Source organism: Panthera pardus, unplaced genomic scaffold (assembly GCF_024362965.1).
Source record: "Panthera pardus isolate Hobbes unplaced genomic scaffold, ASM2436296v1 HiC_scaffold_6, whole genome shotgun sequence".
Classification (NCBI taxonomy): domain Eukaryota; kingdom Metazoa; phylum Chordata; class Mammalia; order Carnivora; family Felidae; genus Panthera; species Panthera pardus.
Genome location: NW_026526991.1, coordinates 57,580,788 through 57,601,996, shown reverse-complemented (window position 1 = coordinate 57,601,996; position 21,209 = coordinate 57,580,788). Strand labels below are relative to the sequence as shown.

Sequence of the window (21,209 nt, the reverse complement as noted above, 5' to 3'; positions counted from 1 at the left end):
CAGTGTCTGCGGGGACAGGCAGGTGTAGTCATGCTGCTGCTCCCCCCAGCGTTATCCCTAAATGTCTGACTCAGTTTATCTTACTGCTTCTGTGACCTGGGACTCTTGTTCTGCTTTAGACTGTGCTTCTATCCTGGAACTTCCCCAGTTACATTACTTCTGCCACATGGATTCCTGGGGAATTGTTGACTCAAACTTGTAGTTGTCTGGAAAATGTGGTTCATTTTGTTGATGTCTGTAGTGTGCTTTGAAGACTGTCTGCAGTGGTATACATGCTGGGCTGGCCTCATTACTAAAATCAGTACCACATGGCTCTATTTGTCTTTTGGATAATGGGAGTGTAGATGGGTGGGGACGGAGGTTTCCTGGACAGCTGGAAGGCAGATTTTGGCATTCTTCTGCCAGAAACAGGACGTACAGTGGTCCAGTTATCCCGAGAACTCACTCAGCAGTGCCTCTTTATACCCAAGGGCTGAGACATTTCTCCCAACATAACAAAATAATCACCGTAAGAGGCAAACCCCAAATACTGAAAAGAACTATTTTCTCATACAGATATCTTTACTTGAAAAGTTAAAAATCTCTGGCACATACAGATCTGGGCATTTGGATTTTGACTTGGGGTATATATGCAAATAACTTCGGTGATTGGTGGGTTAAACTGATTTCGGAAATACGGATCTTAAAATTTATTTATTTTAAAGTTTACTTATTAGAGCACGCACAAGCGAGGGAGGGAGGGGCAGACAGGGAGAGAGAGAATTCTAAGCAGGCTCCACGCTGTCAGCACAGAGCCTGACTTTGGGCTCCAGCTCACGAACTATGAGATCATGACCTGAGCTGAAATCAAGAATCTGACACTTAACCGTCTGAGCCACCCAGGTGCCCCCTGATCTTAACATTTAAGACCAATGTGTGTCCTTGCCCCATTATTAAACGCTTTAAACTTTGTTTTTTTTTTCTCTTACTTTGACTTCAGTGGATTCATGATGCAGGTTTAGTGCTTTCTGCTGGGTTGCCGGAAGGCCACAAAAATCGAAAACTGAGTATTTAACATTTTAGGTATATAACAAGGAATGCAGGGATGAGAAGAATGGAGAACATGCTGTGATTTGCATCTGACTTAAGGAGCTGGCTATTAGGCAAAAATTGGCAGGTAAATTCTTTTCCTGATATTGGCACGCTCTGCTCTCTTCTGTGGTCTTGCAGTAGGCATATAGCTTCTTGCCTTAGAAAAGCCCCTTTTCTTTCTTCATTTGGAGCTGCTTCCAGCCAGGCAGAGCAGCAAATTGCCCTCTTGTGATGCCAAACACAGAAATAAAGTCCTGTTCAGAGAGGTAATTCTAAGAGAGAAAACAGAGTCTCCAGTTAGAAGGAAAACATGGCACCTATCAATGCCAGCAGAAGTGGGGAGGGTAGAGCCAGAGAGTGTCTTTGAAGGGGGAAAGAGAGTGAAGTTTTCAGAAAGTCTGTAATAGACTTAAATTACTCATTGAAGAGTTCTTAGGTTGTGGGGTCTCATTTTGGCCCGAGGAGAAGCTGACTGGATTTGCTGCTCTCATGGTCCCACCTGGCACCAGTTTTTTTCCAGAAGAACAAGAATGGGTTATATATGATGAATTCTAGACATTAGGTTTTGGCTGAATGGAGAACTGAATTGAGTGATGGTTTTCCGTGCTTCATGCCCTATCTACCATTTTTATCCAGACGTTTTCATTTTTTTTTTTAATGTTTATTTTTGAGAGCGTGTGCACGTGTGTGTGAGCAGGGGAGGAGCAGAGAGAGGGCGGGGGGGGGGGGGGGGGGGCGGGGGAGAGAATCCCAAGCAGGCTCCTCACTGTCAGCACAGAGCCCGACGTAGGTCTCAATCCCACGAACCACAAGATCATGACCTGAGCCAAAATCGAGTCGGACGCTCAACCGACTGAGCCACACAGGCATCCCTAACCAGACATTTCCAAATGCATGATCAAGTGGATCTTGTTGAGCGCATAAAATTCTCCTAACGTTTATTTATTGATGCTTACTGAATATTTTCTGTCTGAATGAAGGTACGGCCTCTGTTTTCAAGAAAGTTGTAGTTCAGATACTTAAGAGTTGGTTGGATAAGACATTGGGGGAAACCCAGAGGCCCTTCCCAAATCAACTCCTTCAAGGGGAAAATGAGTTAATTAATTCAACGTGTTCATTCATTCAGCCAAAACTTAAAGAGGGCCTACTTGTGGCAGGAACTGTTACAGGCGCTGAAAAGTGGAGAATGTGGTGGCGAATGAGACAGACAAGGAGCTTGCTCTTAAGCAGTATTTGACGGGGCGGTCAGGGAAGGCCTTTCTGGGTGGGCATTGAAGCTGAGGCCTAAACAGTGTGGAGGAGCTGGCTCTGTGAGGATCTGAGAGAAGAAAGTATTTTTGGGTGGGAGCAGTAGCAAGTGTAAAGGCTCGAAGGCTGGGATGAGCAGGTTTGAGACAGAAAGGGAGCCACAGGCCAGAGTGGGTGGGAAGTGAAGAAGGCAGTGGTCGATGAGGTGAAATCAGAGAGGTGGGCAGGGGCCAGGCTGTGTAGAGCCTTGGAGGCCACAGAAGGGATTTTGGATTCTGTTCTAATTGCAGTGGGAAGCCATGTGAGGTGTTTCGAGCAGAACAGTGTTACCTGTGTTAAAAGCCTATTGGCTGTTATGTGGGGAACTGATCGTAGGGACAAGGGTGGAAATCAGTTGGGGAACTATTGCAGTCATCCATGATGGCTGGACAGCAGAGAGATGGAGGGGAGGGGGCAGAGGGTGGCTGATGGGTTGCTGTGAGAGGTGATTAAAAAAAAAAAAAAGGAGCCCTGGGGTTTTGTCTTGAGCTACTGGGTAGCTCAGATGTCTGTTGAGGGGCCTACAATGTGCCAGAGCTGTCCTCCTAGGCTGTAGATTGAGACAGGTGCTTTCCTCATGGAGAGCTCCACTCACATTAGACGCAGCTCCTTTAGCTACTTACCTCCTTTTTGGCAGGGTTCACATCCTCGGGCAGCTCCTGATTTTGATTTTTCAACAGAACTTCTATAGGGTAATATTTTGGCTCAGAATTCAGGGAGAGGGTTGCGTTCCTCATGTCCTGGGCAAGGTAAGAACGTAGACGGGATAAAAGACTGTTCAGGTTCTGTGCAATTGAAGTTCTGTATGTATAACATTTAATATTTCGGCTTATACCACTGCACCCTTTGTGATCACCTTTTAGAACAATGGTCCCTAAAGCTGACTGCATGTCAGAATCATCTGGGAAGCTGAAATATTCAGATTTTGGGGTCCTGGGGAAAACTGATTAAGTCTAGGGTAAATCCTGTATAGCCATTTTGGCATAAACGCTGTGCCTACATCTCATTTAAATACTGTGATCACGTACCTTCTTTTGGCACTTGTATTTAAGCTCTACATTTCCAGCCTTTAAATGACTCTCAATTGAAGTCATACTATTCTTTTTTTTTTTTTTTTTAAAGTTTATTTATTTTTGAGAGAGAGAGAGACACATACACAGGATGCGAGCGGGAGAGGGGCAGAGAGAGGGAGACAGAATCCGAAGCAGGCTCCAGTCTCTGAGCTGCCAGCACAGAGCCCGATGAGGGGGCTCGAACTCATGAGTCGTGAGATCATGACCTGAACCAACGTCAGGACGCTTAACTGACTGAGCCACCCAGGAGCCCTGAAGTCATACTATTCCTACATATATTTTAAAGATACTACATCACCATCAGTTTTGGAATCTTGAGTTTGTAGAGCACAAAGGATAGAATTGCAGATGGTTTGGACACCTGGTACCATGTACTCATCCTGATGTTAAAGAAATGTTGGATTCCTGGCCAGAGGCTCCACTTCCTGTAGCCATTGAAACGGGGGTAATGGCCTGAGTTTCTGTGGACCTGACCGTCAGAAATCGGTAAGCATATCACATAGGTTAAAAGCTTATTGTTTATGAAAAATACCACCAGTGTAATCTGTCCTGAATAACAGACTTGAATAATAAAATTAGTTTTTGTTTTTGTCGTTTTCATTTGTTTGTTGTTTAGCTTAAACAGCAAACATTTCTCACCTTTGTGGAGGCTAGGAAGTCCAAGACCACGATGCCTGCATCCTAGGTCAGGCGAGAGGCTGATTCCTGGCTTGCAGGTGGCATCTTCCCATTGTATCCTCACATGGCAGAGAGCAGAGAGCAAGCCCTCATAGCTCTTCCTTTAAGGGCACTAATCGTATTCATGAAGGCCCCGCCCTCATGACCTAATTACCTCCTAAAGGCCCCACCTCCCAGTACCATCATGTTAGGGGTTAGGAGTTCAACCTATGTATTTTGGAGGACAAAAAATTTGGTTCATAATACCAGGTAGTTCATAGGTCGTAATTCCTTGTATTTATATTTAAAAATATGTTCGGCTTTTTTTTTTTTTTTTTGGTGGGGTGGGGGGAGGCGCCTGGGTGGCTCAGTCAGTTAAGCGTCCTGACTTTGGATCAGGTCGTGATCTCACAACTTGTGAGTTTGAACCCCTTGTCGGGCTCTGTGCTGACAGGTCAGAGCCTGGATCCTGCTTCCGACTCTGTGTCTCCCTCGCTTTCTGCCCCTCCCTGCCTTGTGCTCTGTCTTTCTGTCTCTCTCTCAAAATAACTAAGCATTAAAGGGGCGCCTGGGTGGCTCAGTCGGTTGAGCGTCCGGCTTCGGCTCAGGTCATGATCTCACAGTTTGTGAGTTCAAGCCTGCTTTGGATTCTGTGTCTCCCTCTTTCTCTCTCTCTCTCTCTCTCTCTGCCCCTCCCCTGCTCGCATTCTGTGTGTGTCGCTCTCTCTCAAAAATAAACAAGCATTAAAAAAAATAAATGAATAAAAATATGTTTGTTTTTTTTAAAGCAGCAAGTCTCTTCTAAATTCTGGAAGGCAGTAAAATGAGGGACTTGGCTTTGAGACCTGCTTTTCTGTTGATTAAAACAATCCTAAATCTGGGGGCACCTGGGTGGTTCAGTCAGTTAAGCGTCTGACTCTTGATTTCCCCTCAGGTTGTGATCTCTTGGGTTTGTGGGTTCGAGTTCTACTTTGGGTTCTGCGCTTACAGTGCAGAAACTGGGATTCTCTCTGTCTCCCTCTTCCTGCCCCTCTCCCACTTGCATCCTCGTGCTCTCTCTCAAAATAAATAAACTTAAAAAACACCCCAACAATCTTAAATCAAAATGGACCACTAGAGCGATACTAAGAAGGACGAGATAGGGTTTTGCCCACACGACGTCTGTAGCATTTGCGGTTTCTCTCGGGCTCTGCTTGCTTCTCCAAGAGTAAACCCAACTCACTGCGGTGATTCTTGTGATAGCAGCAGTGTCTCCCAGCTCTTCTTTTAACTGTTCATACGATTTCCCTGCCTGAAACAGATACAAAACAGGACGCGGTGCTGTTTCTGCGGGGAGTGACACCTCAGGCCTAGGCTGTACCCTCAAGGAGAGCAAACAGGTGAAAGAATCAGGGAATCAGAAGACATTGTGGGGGGCGGGGGGAGCACAGATGAAAATTCCCCCTTCTGGTCAAGGCCAGGCTGGAAGGTACTTAAACATGATCTGCGCTCTTTGCTGGTGTTTCCTAATCCTCTGTATGAGACTGAAGACAGAGAGGTCGGCTAGGAGTCAGAAATCCTGGCTTCTTCCTATTGGTTAATAGTGACTTTAGACAAAACCCCTCTCCTCTAAGCCTCCTCATTCATAACATGGGAAACAGGTTACAAATGCCCCAGCTGTCAGGGTGGCTGTGAACCTCAAAAAGGTGATGTGTGTGGATAAACATTATAAACTATTGCCTCCACGCACTGCTTATTCCTGAGACAAGCTGTGAGTTTCCCTAACTGGTGGGTGGAAAAGAGAAGGAAAGTAAAAAGCAGGGAGTGGGGAGGGGGCGGGGGGAATGTGGTCCTGGATTTACTCAGCCCTTAAGTCGGGACCCCACTTTCCCCCTGAGCTACCAGCGCTCAGCTCCCAGGCGGTAGGGATATCTCGCCCATGCTCTCTGTTCTTACACTCCACATATGCGAGTCCCAGGCCAAGAACCATCCTGTGAAGGTGGGAGGCTCAAACCCCTGTTTAATGATCAGGATCGGTGTGTCAGCATCTCGGCCACTGGGGTGAGTGTGCAGGTACTCCGCGGCCGTCGTGAGGGCTCTTTCCCTCTCTGTGGCATTGGCCTCAGCCCCGATCCACAAGAATACCTGTTGGAGAGGTGGAACATTCATGTGCTTATATCAAGGACAAGGTACCAGACCATATACCCTGCCCTATCTTGCCCCCTCAGCAAGTCACAGCCTCAGAGAACTTTCCCAGCTTGATTTGTTCAGCAGAGAGAAAAGTTTTCCCAGAATTCTAATTGTACATGTATCTCCTAGATCTCGTTAAGCTTCAGCTTCCTGAACCCAACTTCTTGCAGGACCCCCCTCATCGTGGTCTCCGAGCACCTCAGCTACAACACCCCCAAAGGCAGCTCTTCTCTTCTAGACTTGGGTCTGTGTCTCCATTCTTGGTGAATGGCATCCATCGGGTCACCTCGGGCAGTGCCCCGGGAGTCATCCCAGATGCCCCTGTATCCGGCATTTGGCAAATCTGTCACCATCCCACTGCCCCTGTGCAGCTTATGGTGGCTCTTACTTGACTGTTACAATACTCTCCTGGCTGGCTTCCCAGTGTGCAGTGTTCTGTTGTCCCGTCCCCCCCGCCGCCATCCCTCCTCTCCTACTTTCCAGAATGATCTGTTGAAAGCACAGTGACCATGTCACTCACCTGCCTAAATTTTATTAGCTTTCCAGGATGAAATTCAAACTGGGCCTGGTGGGTACGGCAGGTAATCTACTTCTTAGCTTCATCTCTAACTCCTTAACTCTATGGCTTGATGGGATATCGATGGTAGTTCCCTGTGTATTAGACTCTTCCGTGCCTTGCTTTTACTTGTGCTGTTTCCTTTGCCCAGGATGCTCCCTCTACCTCTCTACCGAGCCTACTTGTCCTTGGAGATTCAGCCTGGGAGCCGTCTCTTCTAGGGAGTCTTCTCTGAGCCCCTAAACGGTGTTGCGTGCCCCTAATTTGTGCTCCCGCGGCACCTCACACCCCCATCATAGCAAAAGGATGTTTCTATGTCCAGCTCCTCCATCGGTCTGTAAACTCTGAGAGCAGGGGCCCTTCACCTTGGTGACACTACACCCACCCCAGGGGCTGGCATGAAGGAGGGGCTGAGTATGTGTGCTGAGCTGAATGTCAGGGAGGGGTTGCCCCGAAGATATCCCCTTTACACCCCTATATTCCCTAAAAGGCCCATATCTCCGAGTGTGGAGCCTGTTGGCGGAAGAGAAAGGAGCGCATGACGATAAGATGGCCTGATTTTCCCAGGGCAAAGTGGGAAAATCCCCAAGGTGGCAGTTCTAAACAACCTTCTGATTTCTCCATCCCTGGCAAAGAGTGGGCTCTTCCTTTGGTTACCCTTGACGAATGTTTGGTTGACTCGAGGGTGGGCCAGAGCTACCCTGGGTTTATCCTTGACAGGGGAGGCACTACACAAAAAATAGCCTCAACTGTGGGGATCTCTGCCACTCGTTCTCTGGCTGCGTCTTACCTGGTCCCAGGTATCCAGGAGCATCACATCACCTGGGTTCAGGTCATCCTGGGTGAAGTCTGTGATCTCAGTGACAACGAACCGCCCTGTCTTATTGGAACATTCAAAGAGACGGGGCTGCGCGTCTAGGATTTCCTGCTGTAGTCTGCAATACAGTCCGTTCAGAAGGAACTGAGCGACGTGGAAATCAGGTTTTTAAAACGGAAAGGCATCCTAGAGTTTGTGCAGTTCCCAAGCCTGGGCGGCAGGGGGAGCCCAGACGAGGGGGCGCTGTGTTCCCCTACCTTTTGTCATTGGCGTAGGCAGTCTTGCCTCCCAGCAGGTCCCAGAACTCAGCCGGCTCCTGGCCCTCGGCCACAGTGTCCTCAGTGCCCTCGCAGAGAAGGCTGGCCAGCTCCTTGGCCATTGCCCGCTCATCCCCACTAGACCCCTGAGTGGGGTGAGGAGAGCACAGGGGTTAGTCATACATAGATGCGTTGATGTAGGGGGCGAAGCCACACTGAGAGTGTCCTGGGATCAGCTACCAAAGCCACAGCACCTCAGGAGGGGGAGAGGGGTTTGTTCTAGTGCTGGGAGAGGAGGGGCGGGGGAGAGGAAAGCAGCGTGGTGGCAGAGAGCAGGACTGGACTCTGAAACCCACACAAAAGTCGGCAAGAGCCCCCTTGGTTTTGGCTTCACTTGGAATTTTAGCACCGACTTCGGATTCTTTTTTAAGAGAAAAAAACTTAAATTTGAAAAGTTACTTATTCAAGAAAATTCACTCTTTTTGGTGTACACTTCTATGAGCCTTGACAAACACACAGAATCATGTTACCACCATCAAAACGGAAGGTCTAGAACATTTGCCTCAGCCCCGCCAAAAATTCCCTCGGACTACCCCTCTGTGGTCGGATGCTCCCCACGTCCCTAACCTCCGGCAACCGTCTGTTCTCCATCACTACACTGTTGCCTTTTCCAGAATGTTATACATGGAATCACGCACTGTGTAGCCTTTGAGGCTGGCTTCCTTAGCACAGCGCATTTGAGATTCAGCTTTGTCGTGAGTATCGATAGCTTTTTTCTTTGCGTTGCCGAGAAGTATTCTACTATGAATAGTAGTATGAATATACCACTGTTTTCATTTTCTAGTTGAGTTGCTTCCAATTTTGGGTGCCAGTGAATAAAGGTGCTATGCCTATTTGTGTGAAGGTAGTTTTATTATCTCACATGGGTAAAACCGGGCGTGGGGCTGCCGGATCTTATGTGTGTGTTTTATAAGATTAACCGTCAAATTGTTTCCCAAAGGCCGTATTTGCACTGCCAGCAGCAATGCCCACGAGTTCCTGTTGCTCTGTGCCCTCATCTGCACTTGATATTGTCTACTTTTTTTTTTTCTTTTTTTTTTAGCCACTCTCCTAGCTGTACAGTAGCATCTCTGTGGTTTTCACTTGCACTTCCCCGGTGAGTGTGGCATTGAGCATCTTTCCCAGCTCCGTTCTCTTTTGTAAGTGTTAGTGCTTTTTAACGTAGATGCGATCTGAATGGACAGAATCGCAGTTCTAGCGCTTTTGCTCAATGTTCATGCCTATCCTGTTACATTCCACCAGACCGGTGTGGAAAGATTGGCTTATCCAGCCTCCGTCTGTGTAGAAGCTTATGGAGTGTCTCCTGGGTGTGAGCAATGTGGTCAGTGAGTTTCTAATTGCAAGAAAACACTCGCAGTCCCTTTGAAGATCCTTTAGGGAAAGGCTCATCTTCTTGAGGACTGCTCCGGCCTACTGTTTAGTTCCTCTGGCCTCGCTGACGGGAGGGAGGGCCCAGGGCAGGGCTCCCAGGGGCTGGTGTGTCCACCGGGGCCAGACGTCTTACCTTGCCGTACCACAGGTAGTGTTCTGCTTGGGCCCGCAGCAGAAAGACATCATTGGAGTTTAGGGAGGAGGCCAAGGCTGGAACCTCCACCGCTTTGGTGTTGGATTTGTCATTTCCTTGAATCCGGAAGAGCCTCACTGGAGGGTCGGGCTCAGCGTTTCCCTTTCTGGAAGTCCCACCCTAGAGAGGAGAAGAGCAGAATCTGGTTCTCTGGAGCCCCACGTGAGCGGAGCTCTGGGGTCGCCGTTGTAGAGACTGTGGATGAATTCAACACTGCTTTTGCCCACTGGGAGCTGCCATGCACACTGGAAGAGGTCAGGTGAACTGGCATTACTGAGCCAATAATATTAGCTCCCACTCTGAGACTTTTATTGTCTGTTAGGCTCTGTGGTTAGCACCTCACCTACATTATTTCACGGAACCTCAGAATAACCATGTGAAGTAGGTATGATTATCCTGCAGTACAGATGGGAAAACTGAGGCTTAGCAATCTGGTTAATAAATGACAAGGCTAGGACTTGACCACAGGCTTGTGTGATATCAAGCAAATGACATTACACATTCCTGGTGTTGCTTCGGCCAGAGCTTCATGGAGGAAGTAGGACTTGAGTTCGAAAGGGCACATCCAGTGGGGGAGGGAGGGTTGGACATGGCGGGGCTGGACGCGTGGCACACGTGAGGTCTCATGAGGAGACTCACCTCACTAGAGTGAAGTGTGTAGGTTAGGGAGCTGAGGGTAATACACCTGCAGAGGTAATATGGGTCAGATTATGAAGGACCTTGAACATTAATTGGGCAGTGGTTTGGACTTAAAGTCCTAGGCAGTTGGGATTCACCTGAATGGCTTGGAGAGATTAACCCTCTTCCCCTTCTTCTTCTTTGTAAAAAATGTTTATTTTTGAGAGAGAAAGAGAGGGAGAGAGAGAGAGAACACGAGCGGGGGAGGGGCAGAGAGAGAGGGAGAGAGGGAATCCCAGGTAGGCTCCATGCACTCATTGCCAGTGCTGAGCCCGGCGTGGGGCTCAAACTCATGAACTGTGCTGAGCCACCCAGGTGCCCCGAGATTAACCCGCTTCTTGTCTGTGTCTGCCCCAAGCCCTGGTCTCCCTCCCTCCTCTTCGATTCGGTAGCCTCCTGCTGACCTGCGAGTTCTGGGCATTCCTGCTCATGGTGTAATCTTATCTGAGGGGGTCTCACCTCAAAGATAACGAGCTTCCCTTTGAAGATGGCCATGAAGTGGCGTGGCTCCTTCCCCATGGTAACTCGAACCTGCACAGGGGCCCCAGCAAACTCCTGATCCACCTCCACGGCCTGGTATGCCGAGGCTGCCAGCTCATCCTTTGAGGCGTGGCGGCCCTGCGGTGGTTAGAGGGGGAGAAATGGGTCCCCACCACCCCTTGCCCCCACTCAGGGGCCAGAGGAAGCATCAGCAGCCAGAGCTAAGAGCCTGCTTCAGGCCTACCTGCCAGATGTACAAGACGTAATGTGGCTTCCCATTCACCTCGTACGTGTAGAGGACCAGATAGCAGTCTCCCCCATAAAAGAAGCCATACCACCGATGCTCCACAGGGACCAGCTCCAGGTTTTCAATTCTCCAGACCTGGGCGCAGAAGGAGACACAATTTCCCAGGGATGGGAAATTTCCCAGGGATGGGGCTCCTGTTCGAAGGGACAGCTGCGGAAGGGATTGGGCCGTGCTCAGCAGAGAACGCAGCAGGAAAGACACTAACGTCCACTGAAAAGTACACCTTCCCTCCCTGGTTCTTCTTTCCTCGCCGTGAGGGCTTTTCACACTTGCAGGATCTGAATCCCGAGGAGAACCGGATCATTACCGCTCAGGTGCATCCCATCACGGCTCAGGGATGATTTGAATCTATCTGCCAGGTGAGTTATTGACAGCACACTGGGCTGTCAGCCTTTCACGTCCCTGAGGAACTGTGGGAAAGCTTTGCAGACTCAGACACCTCTTAGAGACTGCTCCTGAGGTGCCAGAGGGGTGCCAAGGCAGACACGGAATCACCTGCTCCCTCCTCTCCAGCAGGACAGCTGGGAGGGCCGGTGCCTCCTCCCCCCCCCCCCCCCCCCCCCCCCCGCCCCCGAGGTGTGAATCGCTGACTCACCTCAACTTTTCCATTGCCATCATCGACCATCCTTTCCTGGGCAGCCACCTCCGGCTTGGCGTGCAGCAGGGTCACATCAAATTTCTCCTGGAAAACTTTAGCTGCAGAGAAGGGGTTGGGAGAAGCCGAGTGAGTGAACGGCACCCGTGGCTGCCTTTCTAGAGAGTCCCAGCCGTGAGAAGGCAATCTGAGGAGCAGCCTCACCGATTTTGCCAATGCCAAATGTTTTCCCCAGGCCGGTGGTCTGGTCCTTCACTGACCACTTCTGGAACAACTGCTTAAACATGGCCGACTCGGCACCATCGTTGACGGTCTCCACGTTGGTGCTGCTGGGGTAGCCCTTCATCTGGATGAAGCTCTGCAGACACCCCCAACCCCGGAAGGCAGGCCAATCAGGGAATACACTGGGTTCTTTGCTCGGCTGCTGACTCACCCCTTTGAAGCCAGTTGATAGGATTGCTCCCTGCTGGGAGTCAGAATCAAATCCTAACTCACTTATGTGTAGTGGCCAAGTTACCTGCCTCAAGGGAAGGACAGAGGGAACAGTCCCAGTATCTCTTGATTGGCCTGTCATGATTATGACTAATTTTTTTTTTTTTCAAGATCGTCTATACTATGTGCTTGCAGCACTCACGTACTCCACTGATTTCGTGTCAAATTCGTTTGCTCGTTTACTGCTTTGTAAGTGCATCCTGCTGGGCTCATCTGCATGGGCCTGCACGGCATCATAAGCTTCTTGAGGACAGGGCTGTCAAGCGTGATGGGACATCCCCTTCGATAACAGCAGCCGTATTTTCTGAGCAGGGGTAGGGGCCAGGTACTGTTCTAAGTGCTTTGCAAATGTTATTTAATCCTCAGAACCCTCAGAATCCTCCGAATATACCGGAGATATATAGCAAACCTGGATTTGAATCCCAGTTTGTCTATCAGACTGAAGTTCACATACGTGACTGTGATGTTCTATGCCCCGGTTCCGAATATGGCTACATGTCTGAAGTGTTACTACCAGAATTTTGGGGACAATACCATATGCCTGTGGCTCCTACCAGGGCTTTAGACATGGCTGTCTGTTTCTCAATCTTTGTGGCCCCTCTTCCTTTCCACACGTAGATCTTGGTTCCACTTTGGTCTAAGATGTAGCAGTCCTGAAGCAGTCGGGGATAAAAGTGGTTACTGCCACTGAGGAACATAAGGAAGATCTCTAAAGCCAGGGCTGGCCCCAGACGCCAAGCCCACCCAAGCTCTACTTACATCATGGTTCAGTAAGTCCTGGACCAGTGGTCTTGTTGCTACCTCTGTGACCGCCAGCTGCCCAGCTGAGTCTGAGACACTGGAAAAGGGGAGAAATTAGCCTGTGCTTTCTCTTCTACAAAGCATCTTGTAGTCAATTTGGTATTTTTGCTGGCTTTTAGTGTGGAGTTTCTGGATAAATTTTGACTTCTTATGACAGGGGTGGCTTAAATGCAGACAAGAATGTAATGGACTCTGTTCTCTAGAAGACTGCTGTGCATCTCTCTCCCAAACATTATCTCCTCCACCTTCCGGGGCATGTATAGACTCAAGTAAAGGAAGACCTTCCTCAAGAGACGAGGAAGGGTTGCTGACAAGAATAGACAGTAGCTGCCTCCTTGGGTGGGGAACACTGAGCTCCGTCTAGAAGCTGCATATGAAAAGGGTTAAAAGAAAGCCAGACGCCTGTACTCAAAATGAGGAGCCAAGCACAGGTGCTTGGTTTTCCAGGAGACATCGTCCCCCTACCCCGGCTTCCAGCCAGCATGTAGGTTTAGTTACTCACTGATACAACATGATGTTTGATTTCTGCTGCTGATCTATGATCTCATCGGGGACTGCAGGCTTGATAATGGAGCGTTGGCCGAGGGTGTCCTGAAGGACCTTCATCAGCTCCGGACTCGCTGCCTCCTTGTCTCCCTCGATCACACCTATTTCAGCACGGCCCCCTCGCTCTCTGTCCCGAATATCCTTTGCCAGAAGCATAGCCTATCAAAGAAGCCCAAGGAAGCAGTTAGCCCCACCGGGGCCCCTTCTGCACCTGCTGGCTTTGGGAGGAGCAACCCGGGTCCCAGACATAGGGGTTATTCTGATGCTTAGGACCCTGGAGTGAGTCACAGACTCACGCACTTGGCCTGTCTCTGAAACAGATTCTACTCAAAGGCAGAGGTCTGTCTTGCATCTCAAGGGAAGAGCCAGTGGAAGAAAGAAAAAGGAAAAGGCAACTGAGAGATTGCAAGCCCCATGAACCACACCTTCAGGCGCTCTCCGCTGTTGCTCTCTGGGCCATTCCATTGGATGATGACCTTCCCAAGGTCCAGCAAGAAGACATCACCTTGGTTAAAACTGTCCCAGCTCATTTCCACCTGCAGATGGGAAGCAGACATCGTTCAGGAGGAATTCTTAGGCGCCAGGTGGAGCAGACAGACGGTGGGGAGGACTTACCTCGGTGGCCCTGATGTTTCTTTTCCCCTTCACGTGTAGCAGCCGCTTCACATCATAGGTGTTGGTCTCCACATGCTTCATCCCGGAGGCCACACCCCCCTTCTTGTAGCTGTGGGAATATCCAAATAACAGCCAGTTATTTACCGAGCACCTGCCACGTGCTGGGTACTGGGGGGGACTGTTGTAAACTACACAGCTGCGGCCTCTGCCTGTAGGGGCGACGACAGGACATAAGCAGGTAAACATGAGTGATGGTCATGGCTGCCACGGAAGTAGACTGAGTGACAGACTTTTTGACAGAGTGGTCAGAGCAGTCTTCTCTAAAGGAATGTCAATCAAGCTAATGTATTAAGAGGGATAGGAACCTGCCAGACAGAGGGCTAGAGTTCCAGAGGGTTCATCGTCAGTGCGGAAGACCCTGTGGCATGAACTTGCTTTGTTCTAGCAACTGTCTGAAGATCAGTGTGTGACAAAGAAAGGGGCACAAGTTGGGAAGCAGCAGAAGCATCAATGACACTCGGGCCTTAAGACAAATCCTCTCTCCAGGAATCAGCCCTCCTATCCCTGGTGTTTGTCCCAACCCGGCCTCCATCCCAGGGTCCTCCACCTGAAGAGCATGCAGAAAGCCACCCCGGAGCCGAAGGTTTGTCTTTGGGCTTCCTGGTGACACCTTGTGGTGCTCTGTGCCCAGCAGGTCCCCAGTCAGTGGGGACTGCCAGCCTGCAAGAGGCGAGCCTTGGGCCAGCCTCAGATTTCTCCAGCTTGTTTGAATTCCTCTTGTTGTTTTTGATCTCAAGTGCAAAGTTTGGAGTTAATTAAACTCCTCCGTTCATGGGACATTATCAGTACTGTCCTTTACAAGACCCCTCACTCGTTTTCAGTATTTATGTATTCCCTTTTATCTGCATATGCTCGCCCATTCCTCTCCCTCCCACAGGCATCCCTTCCAACAGTGGAACAACTATCTTTTTCTTTTCATCCTGATAAGTGTGTCCTGTTGTTTGGTGGGCATATATTTTTTAAAAACAGAAACTGGCATTGTCATGTAGTTCAAGTCTGTGTCTTTGTTCAGGAGCACCATGGATGTAAGACCCGCCCACACGTTAGGCATGTGTCTGACCCATTGTCTCCAGCTGCCACACAGTGCTCCTTGGCGTCCTGGAGTATTTCTCCTGTCCAGTCTCCCAGGGGTGGGCACTCTACCTGGCCTACAGCTTCCTGCCACCACTAATGGCACTGCTGTGGACATTCTGGCTCACGAGCTCTTGCAGACCCGGGTATATGAGAAGTCCTCTGAGTCATGCCCCCAGAAGTGGGATTTGCCTCCGCGGAGCAGACTGCTCTCCAGAATGCTATGGCGGTCCCCCTGCCAGGGCAGCACGAGGGCTCCTGTTTCCCCACGGCCTTGCCACCACCCGGCCCTCTGATCCGGCCTACTCCGACAGGTGGAAGTGATAGCTTTGTTTTGATTTGCATTTCTCAGACCCTTCACGTATTTATTGGCCTTTGTGGTTTCCTGCTGGGTAAGCTGCCACTTATGTCCTTGCTCTGGCGTAACTACTCACACGATGCCCTGCTTGAAGTAGCCGTGGAAGGTGTCAGACTCATGGTACTGGACCTCTCGGTGCTGCACGGGGCTGCCCCCCAGGTAGTCGTCCAGCTGTGTAGTGTAGATGGCCGCACAGCTCTGCTCGTCCTGGGAGGAGTCCTTCCCGATCCAGAAGTGGATGTCCTGGGAGAGGAGGCTGCCCACTCTTCGTGTCTGGGATGTCCAGAGAGATCGGGTCGGGGGCCGGCTCACCCACCCCGCCCCTGCTCTGCTGCTGGCCCCTCCGGTGTGGGAGGGACACAGCATAGGGTGGCTCGTGTCCCGCCCTAGGGGGGCTCGGGGCCTCTCTCCCTTGCGGCAGTGGCCTCTGTGCAGACCTGCTGTGTGGCCCAAGCTCCAGCAGCCCACATTCCTCCCACCTTGGGGGCAAGTTGACAGCTTACTGTTCTCAAACTACATGGAGACCAGTGAGGATCCTTTCCAAGGCAGGGGGCAGACTTACCTTGCTGCCCCCTGCCCTTACACAGCTGGCACAGCGCTGGTCTGTCTATTTGCGTGGCTCTGTTGGCATCGTTCTTTGGGATATTGTTTCCTCAACTAGAACGAGCACTTTGAGGCACGGCCTTGTATTTACCTGGCCTTCCTCCACACCACTTTAATGTGGGGTCTGAGCCCCGGGAGGGAGAAGTGATGCTTGCGGGCTACCCGCTGAGGTTCAGACTGAGGGCTCCATCCCCTAAGAATGGCCTTTGAGACTCAAGCTGGAGGCCTGTTCTGTAAAACACTGAGGAAAGACCAAGACGGACACCAAGGACCTGATTAGCGTCAGCAGCAGATCTCAGCGGAACCGGGGAACTGGCTCTCAGGGGAGAAGTTCTTGGGAATAAGGAGACGGTGCTCACCGAGAGGATGACGTAGCAGTCCCCCTCATAGAAGTTGCCATGGGCACTCAGGGGCACCAGCGCCAGCTCCAGTTTCTGGAAGGACAAGGGGTGTGTGTAGTCTGCAATCTACCCCACCCCTCCAGCCTCCCTCTCCTCTCCATCTTTTGGCACATGTGGCAGGGGAGAGGTAGGGGAGATGTCACCACTGATCCTACGGGGCATAGCGGCCGGCCACAGGATCCAGGGGGCCGCCCCCCTTGCTTTTGCTCGGCTCTGCCTGCATGGTCCCAGCTCTGAATCTGGGTCCCCATCTTCACCCCGTCCTCCTCCCCACCACCTGCATGGTCTCGTCTCACTACACTGTGAGGAGCCTTTGCAGGCTTTGCAGGCAAAAGAGCTGGATATAAGCTGACAAGTGAAATCCCACCTCGGAGCAGCCGCTCCAGTGCCTCCAGCACTGTTCTCCAGCCCTGACCGCCCAGCGCTGGCCAAGGTCTGCAAACGGGACGTGGGGATACCATGGGGCTGTGGGAGGCGAGTGCCAGCAGGTGCAAAGGGGCTCCATGCCCGGTGTTCTGTATTGCAGCCTGGGGTGGGGGCCTGAGCTGCCACCTGCACGCATGGCTTGCCCCAGGAGAGCCATGCACCTGGACTCACACGTGCATTTCCATCACTCTCGCCAAGTGAGGTAAACCTGAGTCATACTTGTGTGTGTTCTATGTAAAATGTGCGTGTCAAATGTAAAAATGCTAAATAGACCATACTTTTGGTAACGTTTAGTACCTAAATTGAAACGAACAGGTAGCCTTAAGTGCTTTGGGTTTTCTGCAGCAGCCCCTCTCTGGGCTCGGAGCAGGGACGTGGGGGCTCGGGGAGGGGGTCTTTACATCTGGCAGGTGGAGCTGCCCCGGGGCCAGGGCTGTTGCCAGCTACAGACTGTTGGAGCTGGAGCTGGAGCTGGGCGGGAGAGGCCCCCCCCCCCACCCCCAGAGGCAACCACGCCCCCTACCTCCGCTACCACTTGGCAGGAGCCAAAGTGCCCTGTGGAAGACAGGTTCTGGTTTTCCCACAGAAGCAGCCAGGAGTCGCAGGTCTCCAGGGTGGGCCCAGGCCCCACCCATCGCCCCAGGGCATTTACGGGAAGTGCAGACTCACGGAGCAGATGGCGGGATAAAGGGCAAGCTTATTTTTGCTTGGGGCCCTGCTCTCCAGGGCTAAAAGCGTTTCTTCCACCTGCCGCCACCTGCTTTGAGCACCCAGGAGGGGTCAAGGATAGGAAAAGGTGGCTCCGAAGCCGCCCCTTGCTGTTCCCAAAGACGGGAGGCTCGGGAGTGCCAGAGGGCCGCCAGAGCCGTGCCCCGCGGTACAGGGAGGAAGGTGTGCCTCCGGCCCAGCTCACCTCGATCCGCCAGGTGATGATCCCAGGCTCGTCGCCCACGGCCCTGAAGGCGCCGCTCAGAGACATGGTGCTGGTCTTCGCAAGGCTGCCACGGCACAGAGTGAGCAGGGGAGACGAGGCCCCTCACGGGGGTTAGGCACCCACCCAGCTTTTCTCCTAGGTCATTTCCTAGCTTCTCATCAGCCATCCTGCCACGTCCTTGTGGTGCGCCCTGCGGCTCCACGGTGCGGGGGCGGGGAATGACTCATCGGAGTTCTCGAGGGAAGCCTGGCTGGTCTGGGGGTCCCCACCCAGAAGGTCTGCTCCCCCCTTGCCACTTCCCTTGTCAAGAGCTCTGGTCAGAGTCACTGTCATTTACTGAAGGGATCATAAATATGTCAAGCCCTGTGTTGGCTCACGTTATGTCACTTAATTCTTATAAACGGAGTATATTTTATCTTACATTGCAGGCGAGTTGAGGTTCAGAGAGGTTAAATAATTTGCCTAGGGTCACACACTAGAGCGAAATCCGTATCTGACCCTAAAGCCTGTGCTTTTTAGTCACTTCGATGTCGCGTAACCCTTCCTAAACGCACCTTCCTTCAGTGGCTAACGGGGAGAAAAGCTTACGTCGGAATATTTCCAAGCTGGGCTGCCTTCTCTCACTCATTCCTTCCAGCTCTTTCCAGAGGTCCTGCTTGCCAGGTCCTCTGCGGGGTCAACTCTCTTTCTCATTGGGCTTTTACTTTCCAGACTTTTCTAAGTAAACTATCCTAAAACTTGAACAGCTTGTCTTGCTTTTGTCTGATGACTAATATGTTCTCTGGGCCTCGCAGAAGAGGGAAAGTAAAATGGCAGAGCCTGGGCAGGGAGAGGGGGAACAGAGTTCAGGGAGCCAGCAGGGAAAGGCTGGGTGGCCGGGTCTTCCTGGGGGCTGATGCCCTCCTTCCCCCTCTCACACAGATCCACAGGAGCCAGTGGTTCAGTGGCTGCCCACGAGGCAGGGTGGGGAGAGGGAGGAAGTGGTGAAGAGAAGTCCGGTGCCCCACCATCTGTATTCAGGGCGTGTCCAGGGTTATCAAGTACTTACACACATGCATGGTCACCTAGGGGCTTTGTATAAATAAAATGCCTGCCTGTTGTCTGGTTCTTGCTCTCAAGGAGCTTGCATTCCGATACGGATAACTGATGAATGTTCTCAAGAGGCAAAGGAAAAAAGATGTGCTTGATGGATTTACAGAAGCAAAAAAAACCAAACCAAAACAAACAAACAAAAAAAAACCCAACAAAATAAAAACAGAAACAAAAAACAAAACATGAAACAACCCACCCAGAAAGGGCCGTATGGAGTTTTGCTACTTGGAGGCATACTGTGCTTGTTAAGAGCATGTCTGCCCATTCTATCCTTGAGCCTTGGTGGATGAAGCCAGGTTTGGAGAGCTTGTGCCATTATGTAGTGTGTGGACTTTGGCAAAAAGCGCAAAAGAAACAAAAAAAACAACAAAAAACCCAGACTCCCTTTGTGTACTGCTGGAGCAAGACTAAAGCAGGGCACAGACCCGGAGTAGCCGGTGTCTGAGGATTTCATTGGATAACTCGTGCTGCCCCACCCTACCTGGTGCTGCTCAGAATTGCCAGGAAATATTTGTTCAAGTTCTCTTCAGACCCTAGATTTCATTCATTAAACGCAAATGCCATGACCCAAATAGGGGAAGGGGACAAGGGCCAGTGAATTCATTCGTTGAAAATAGACAAGCTTCCACCTGGTAGAATCGGCATTCATCAGGGCTGTGAGTCTGAGAGGCCAAAAGCAGTCCCATTTCCCAGCAGGGACTTAGCAACAGGGAAGGAGCTCACTGGGCCAAGGTCCCCCACTTAAGGAGAGGACATGCTCAAGGAAGGGACTTCCTGCCTCCCTGGGACACCCAGAAAAGTTGATGGCAGCTGTGACATCAAAGTCCCCCAAAGCTCAATCTCTTCCTCCCTCTTCTCCAAGTCCTTAATTCAGCACTTTTGAGGCCCCTGCAGAAACCCTTGGGGTGGGGTGTTTTGGAGGCCCAGGCTAAAAGCCAGCGGCCCTTAATTCTCACAGATCCCCCTGTGAACGGAGCCCAAGCAGAGGAAGCAGTTCTAACCTCCGCCTTGGCCCAAGGCGACGTGTGAAAGGGGTAGTCTCCACACTTCCCAGCTTTTGAAAACAGTGCTCTATCTGTTCAGTGGTTTCTAACAAGGGCCTTAACTTCGCAGCAGGAAGTTTGCACAACTCGTTACAAACTCCTGGTTTAATCCTTTAAAAGCCTCATCCAAGAAGACAAAGGCACAGAAATGTCGATCTCCTCTTCCCTTGTTTCTTCCTTGCTCAGTAGGATTGCTCTGCTGATGGACACCCACACACCAAATAGACCTTACCTTGCCTTCTCTCCCACCGGTCTTCCTGGTTTTCTGGCGAGAAAGTAGCAGCAGTTCCGGAGAACCAACCCAAAGCAGAAGGTGCCAGGTTCCGCTGCCTTAGCCTAGTAATGGCTGCACAGACACTGCCTTATATTTGCTTGTGTTTGCATCTTAACCTCATTTTCCCAGTCCTGGCCAATCACCGCCAACCTAGCCCTGGGCTTGACTTATTCAAACCAGAGGGGAAGCTTTATCTGTTCCTATTCAAAACAGCAGAAAGAAGTGCAGACTTTTAAAGGCTTCTTTTCTCTTTTAACTCCAGCTCCACGCCCTGATCTAATTGATTTTTTTTTTTAAAGTGCATCGCCCATCAATAATGCAGGGAAGAGGGTGGGAGGATATGAAATTTGCCATATTGTAGATATGGATGCATTATGCTGATGACAGGAGGCAGGGGCCAGAGCTGCCCCCTGAGTGCCTGTGATGTCCAGGCTAGCAAATGCCTCCCTGAGAAGCTTCTGGGCATTTCTCAGAGGGAGGGAAGTCTAGGAGAGGGGCGATCAGGTCATCCTGTTTTGCTCCTTAGGGTCTCCTTTGGGGTCCAAACATTACTGGAGTGCCTATTATGTGCCAAGAACCATGCTGGACTCCCAAGTTCTAGGGATCCCGCTTTGGGAGCATCAGTAAGGAACATGGGAGAGTGATGACTCCCAGTCCCTCGGGGCTTCCGGTTCGCCCTCAGAAGTCGGTAGGACACCAAGTGTATGATTATTAAGCACCTGGATGGCAATGGAGTTGGTTCCAAACAGGGGCCAAGAAAGAACTAATGCAGCCCGACTTCTGTAACCTTGAGCAGAAGCCCAGTGCTGAGTCTGCAGCTGGTCTCCCAGCCGGAGGCAGCCGCTTGGCCAGCCTGGGTGCGCCAGCTTCATCGTGACAGAAGGGGCTGCAAGGCAAGACGAGTGTGCCTGCTAAGTGCCCA

General features: G+C 51.0%; 1 protein-coding gene across 1 annotated transcript; it reads right to left on the bottom strand.

The window, feature by feature from the left end:
- Window positions 1-674: 674 nt before the first annotated feature.
- Window positions 675-21,123, bottom strand: AVIL (advillin). The gene is made up of 20 exons (XM_019454945.2): window positions 20,246-21,123; window positions 17,858-17,942; window positions 16,477-16,551; window positions 15,591-15,787; window positions 14,026-14,134; window positions 13,836-13,946; window positions 13,367-13,569; window positions 12,823-12,901; window positions 12,618-12,716; window positions 11,776-11,929; window positions 11,572-11,672; window positions 10,914-11,051; window positions 10,649-10,807; window positions 9,452-9,631; window positions 7,888-8,033; window positions 7,604-7,748; window positions 6,024-6,212; window positions 5,311-5,379; window positions 2,982-3,098; window positions 675-1,343 (listed from the first exon to the last, which is right to left on the bottom strand). The coding sequence occupies exons 2-20, from the start codon at window positions 17,921-17,923 to the stop codon at window positions 1,230-1,232; spliced, it is 2,451 nt and encodes an 816-aa protein (XP_019310490.1). The 5' UTR covers window positions 17,924-17,942; window positions 20,246-21,123; the 3' UTR covers window positions 675-1,229.
- Between the last annotated feature and the right edge of the window lie 86 nt (window positions 21,124-21,209).

Excerpts from the sequence above, each read along its gene's own strand:
- AVIL (XM_019454945.2), bottom strand. The coding sequence starts at position 17,923 with ATGTCTCTGAGCGGCGCCTTCAGGGCCGTGGGCGACGAGCCTGGGATC. Across the intron at positions 13,947-14,025 it reads GAAACATCAGGGCCACCGAG|GTGGAAATGAGCTGGGACAG; the intron begins GTAAGTCCTCCC and ends TCCCATCTGCAG. Across the intron at positions 11,052-11,571 it reads ATGGCAATGGAAAAGTTGAG|GTCTGGAGAATTGAAAACCT; the intron begins GTGAGTCAGCGA and ends TTCTGCGCCCAG.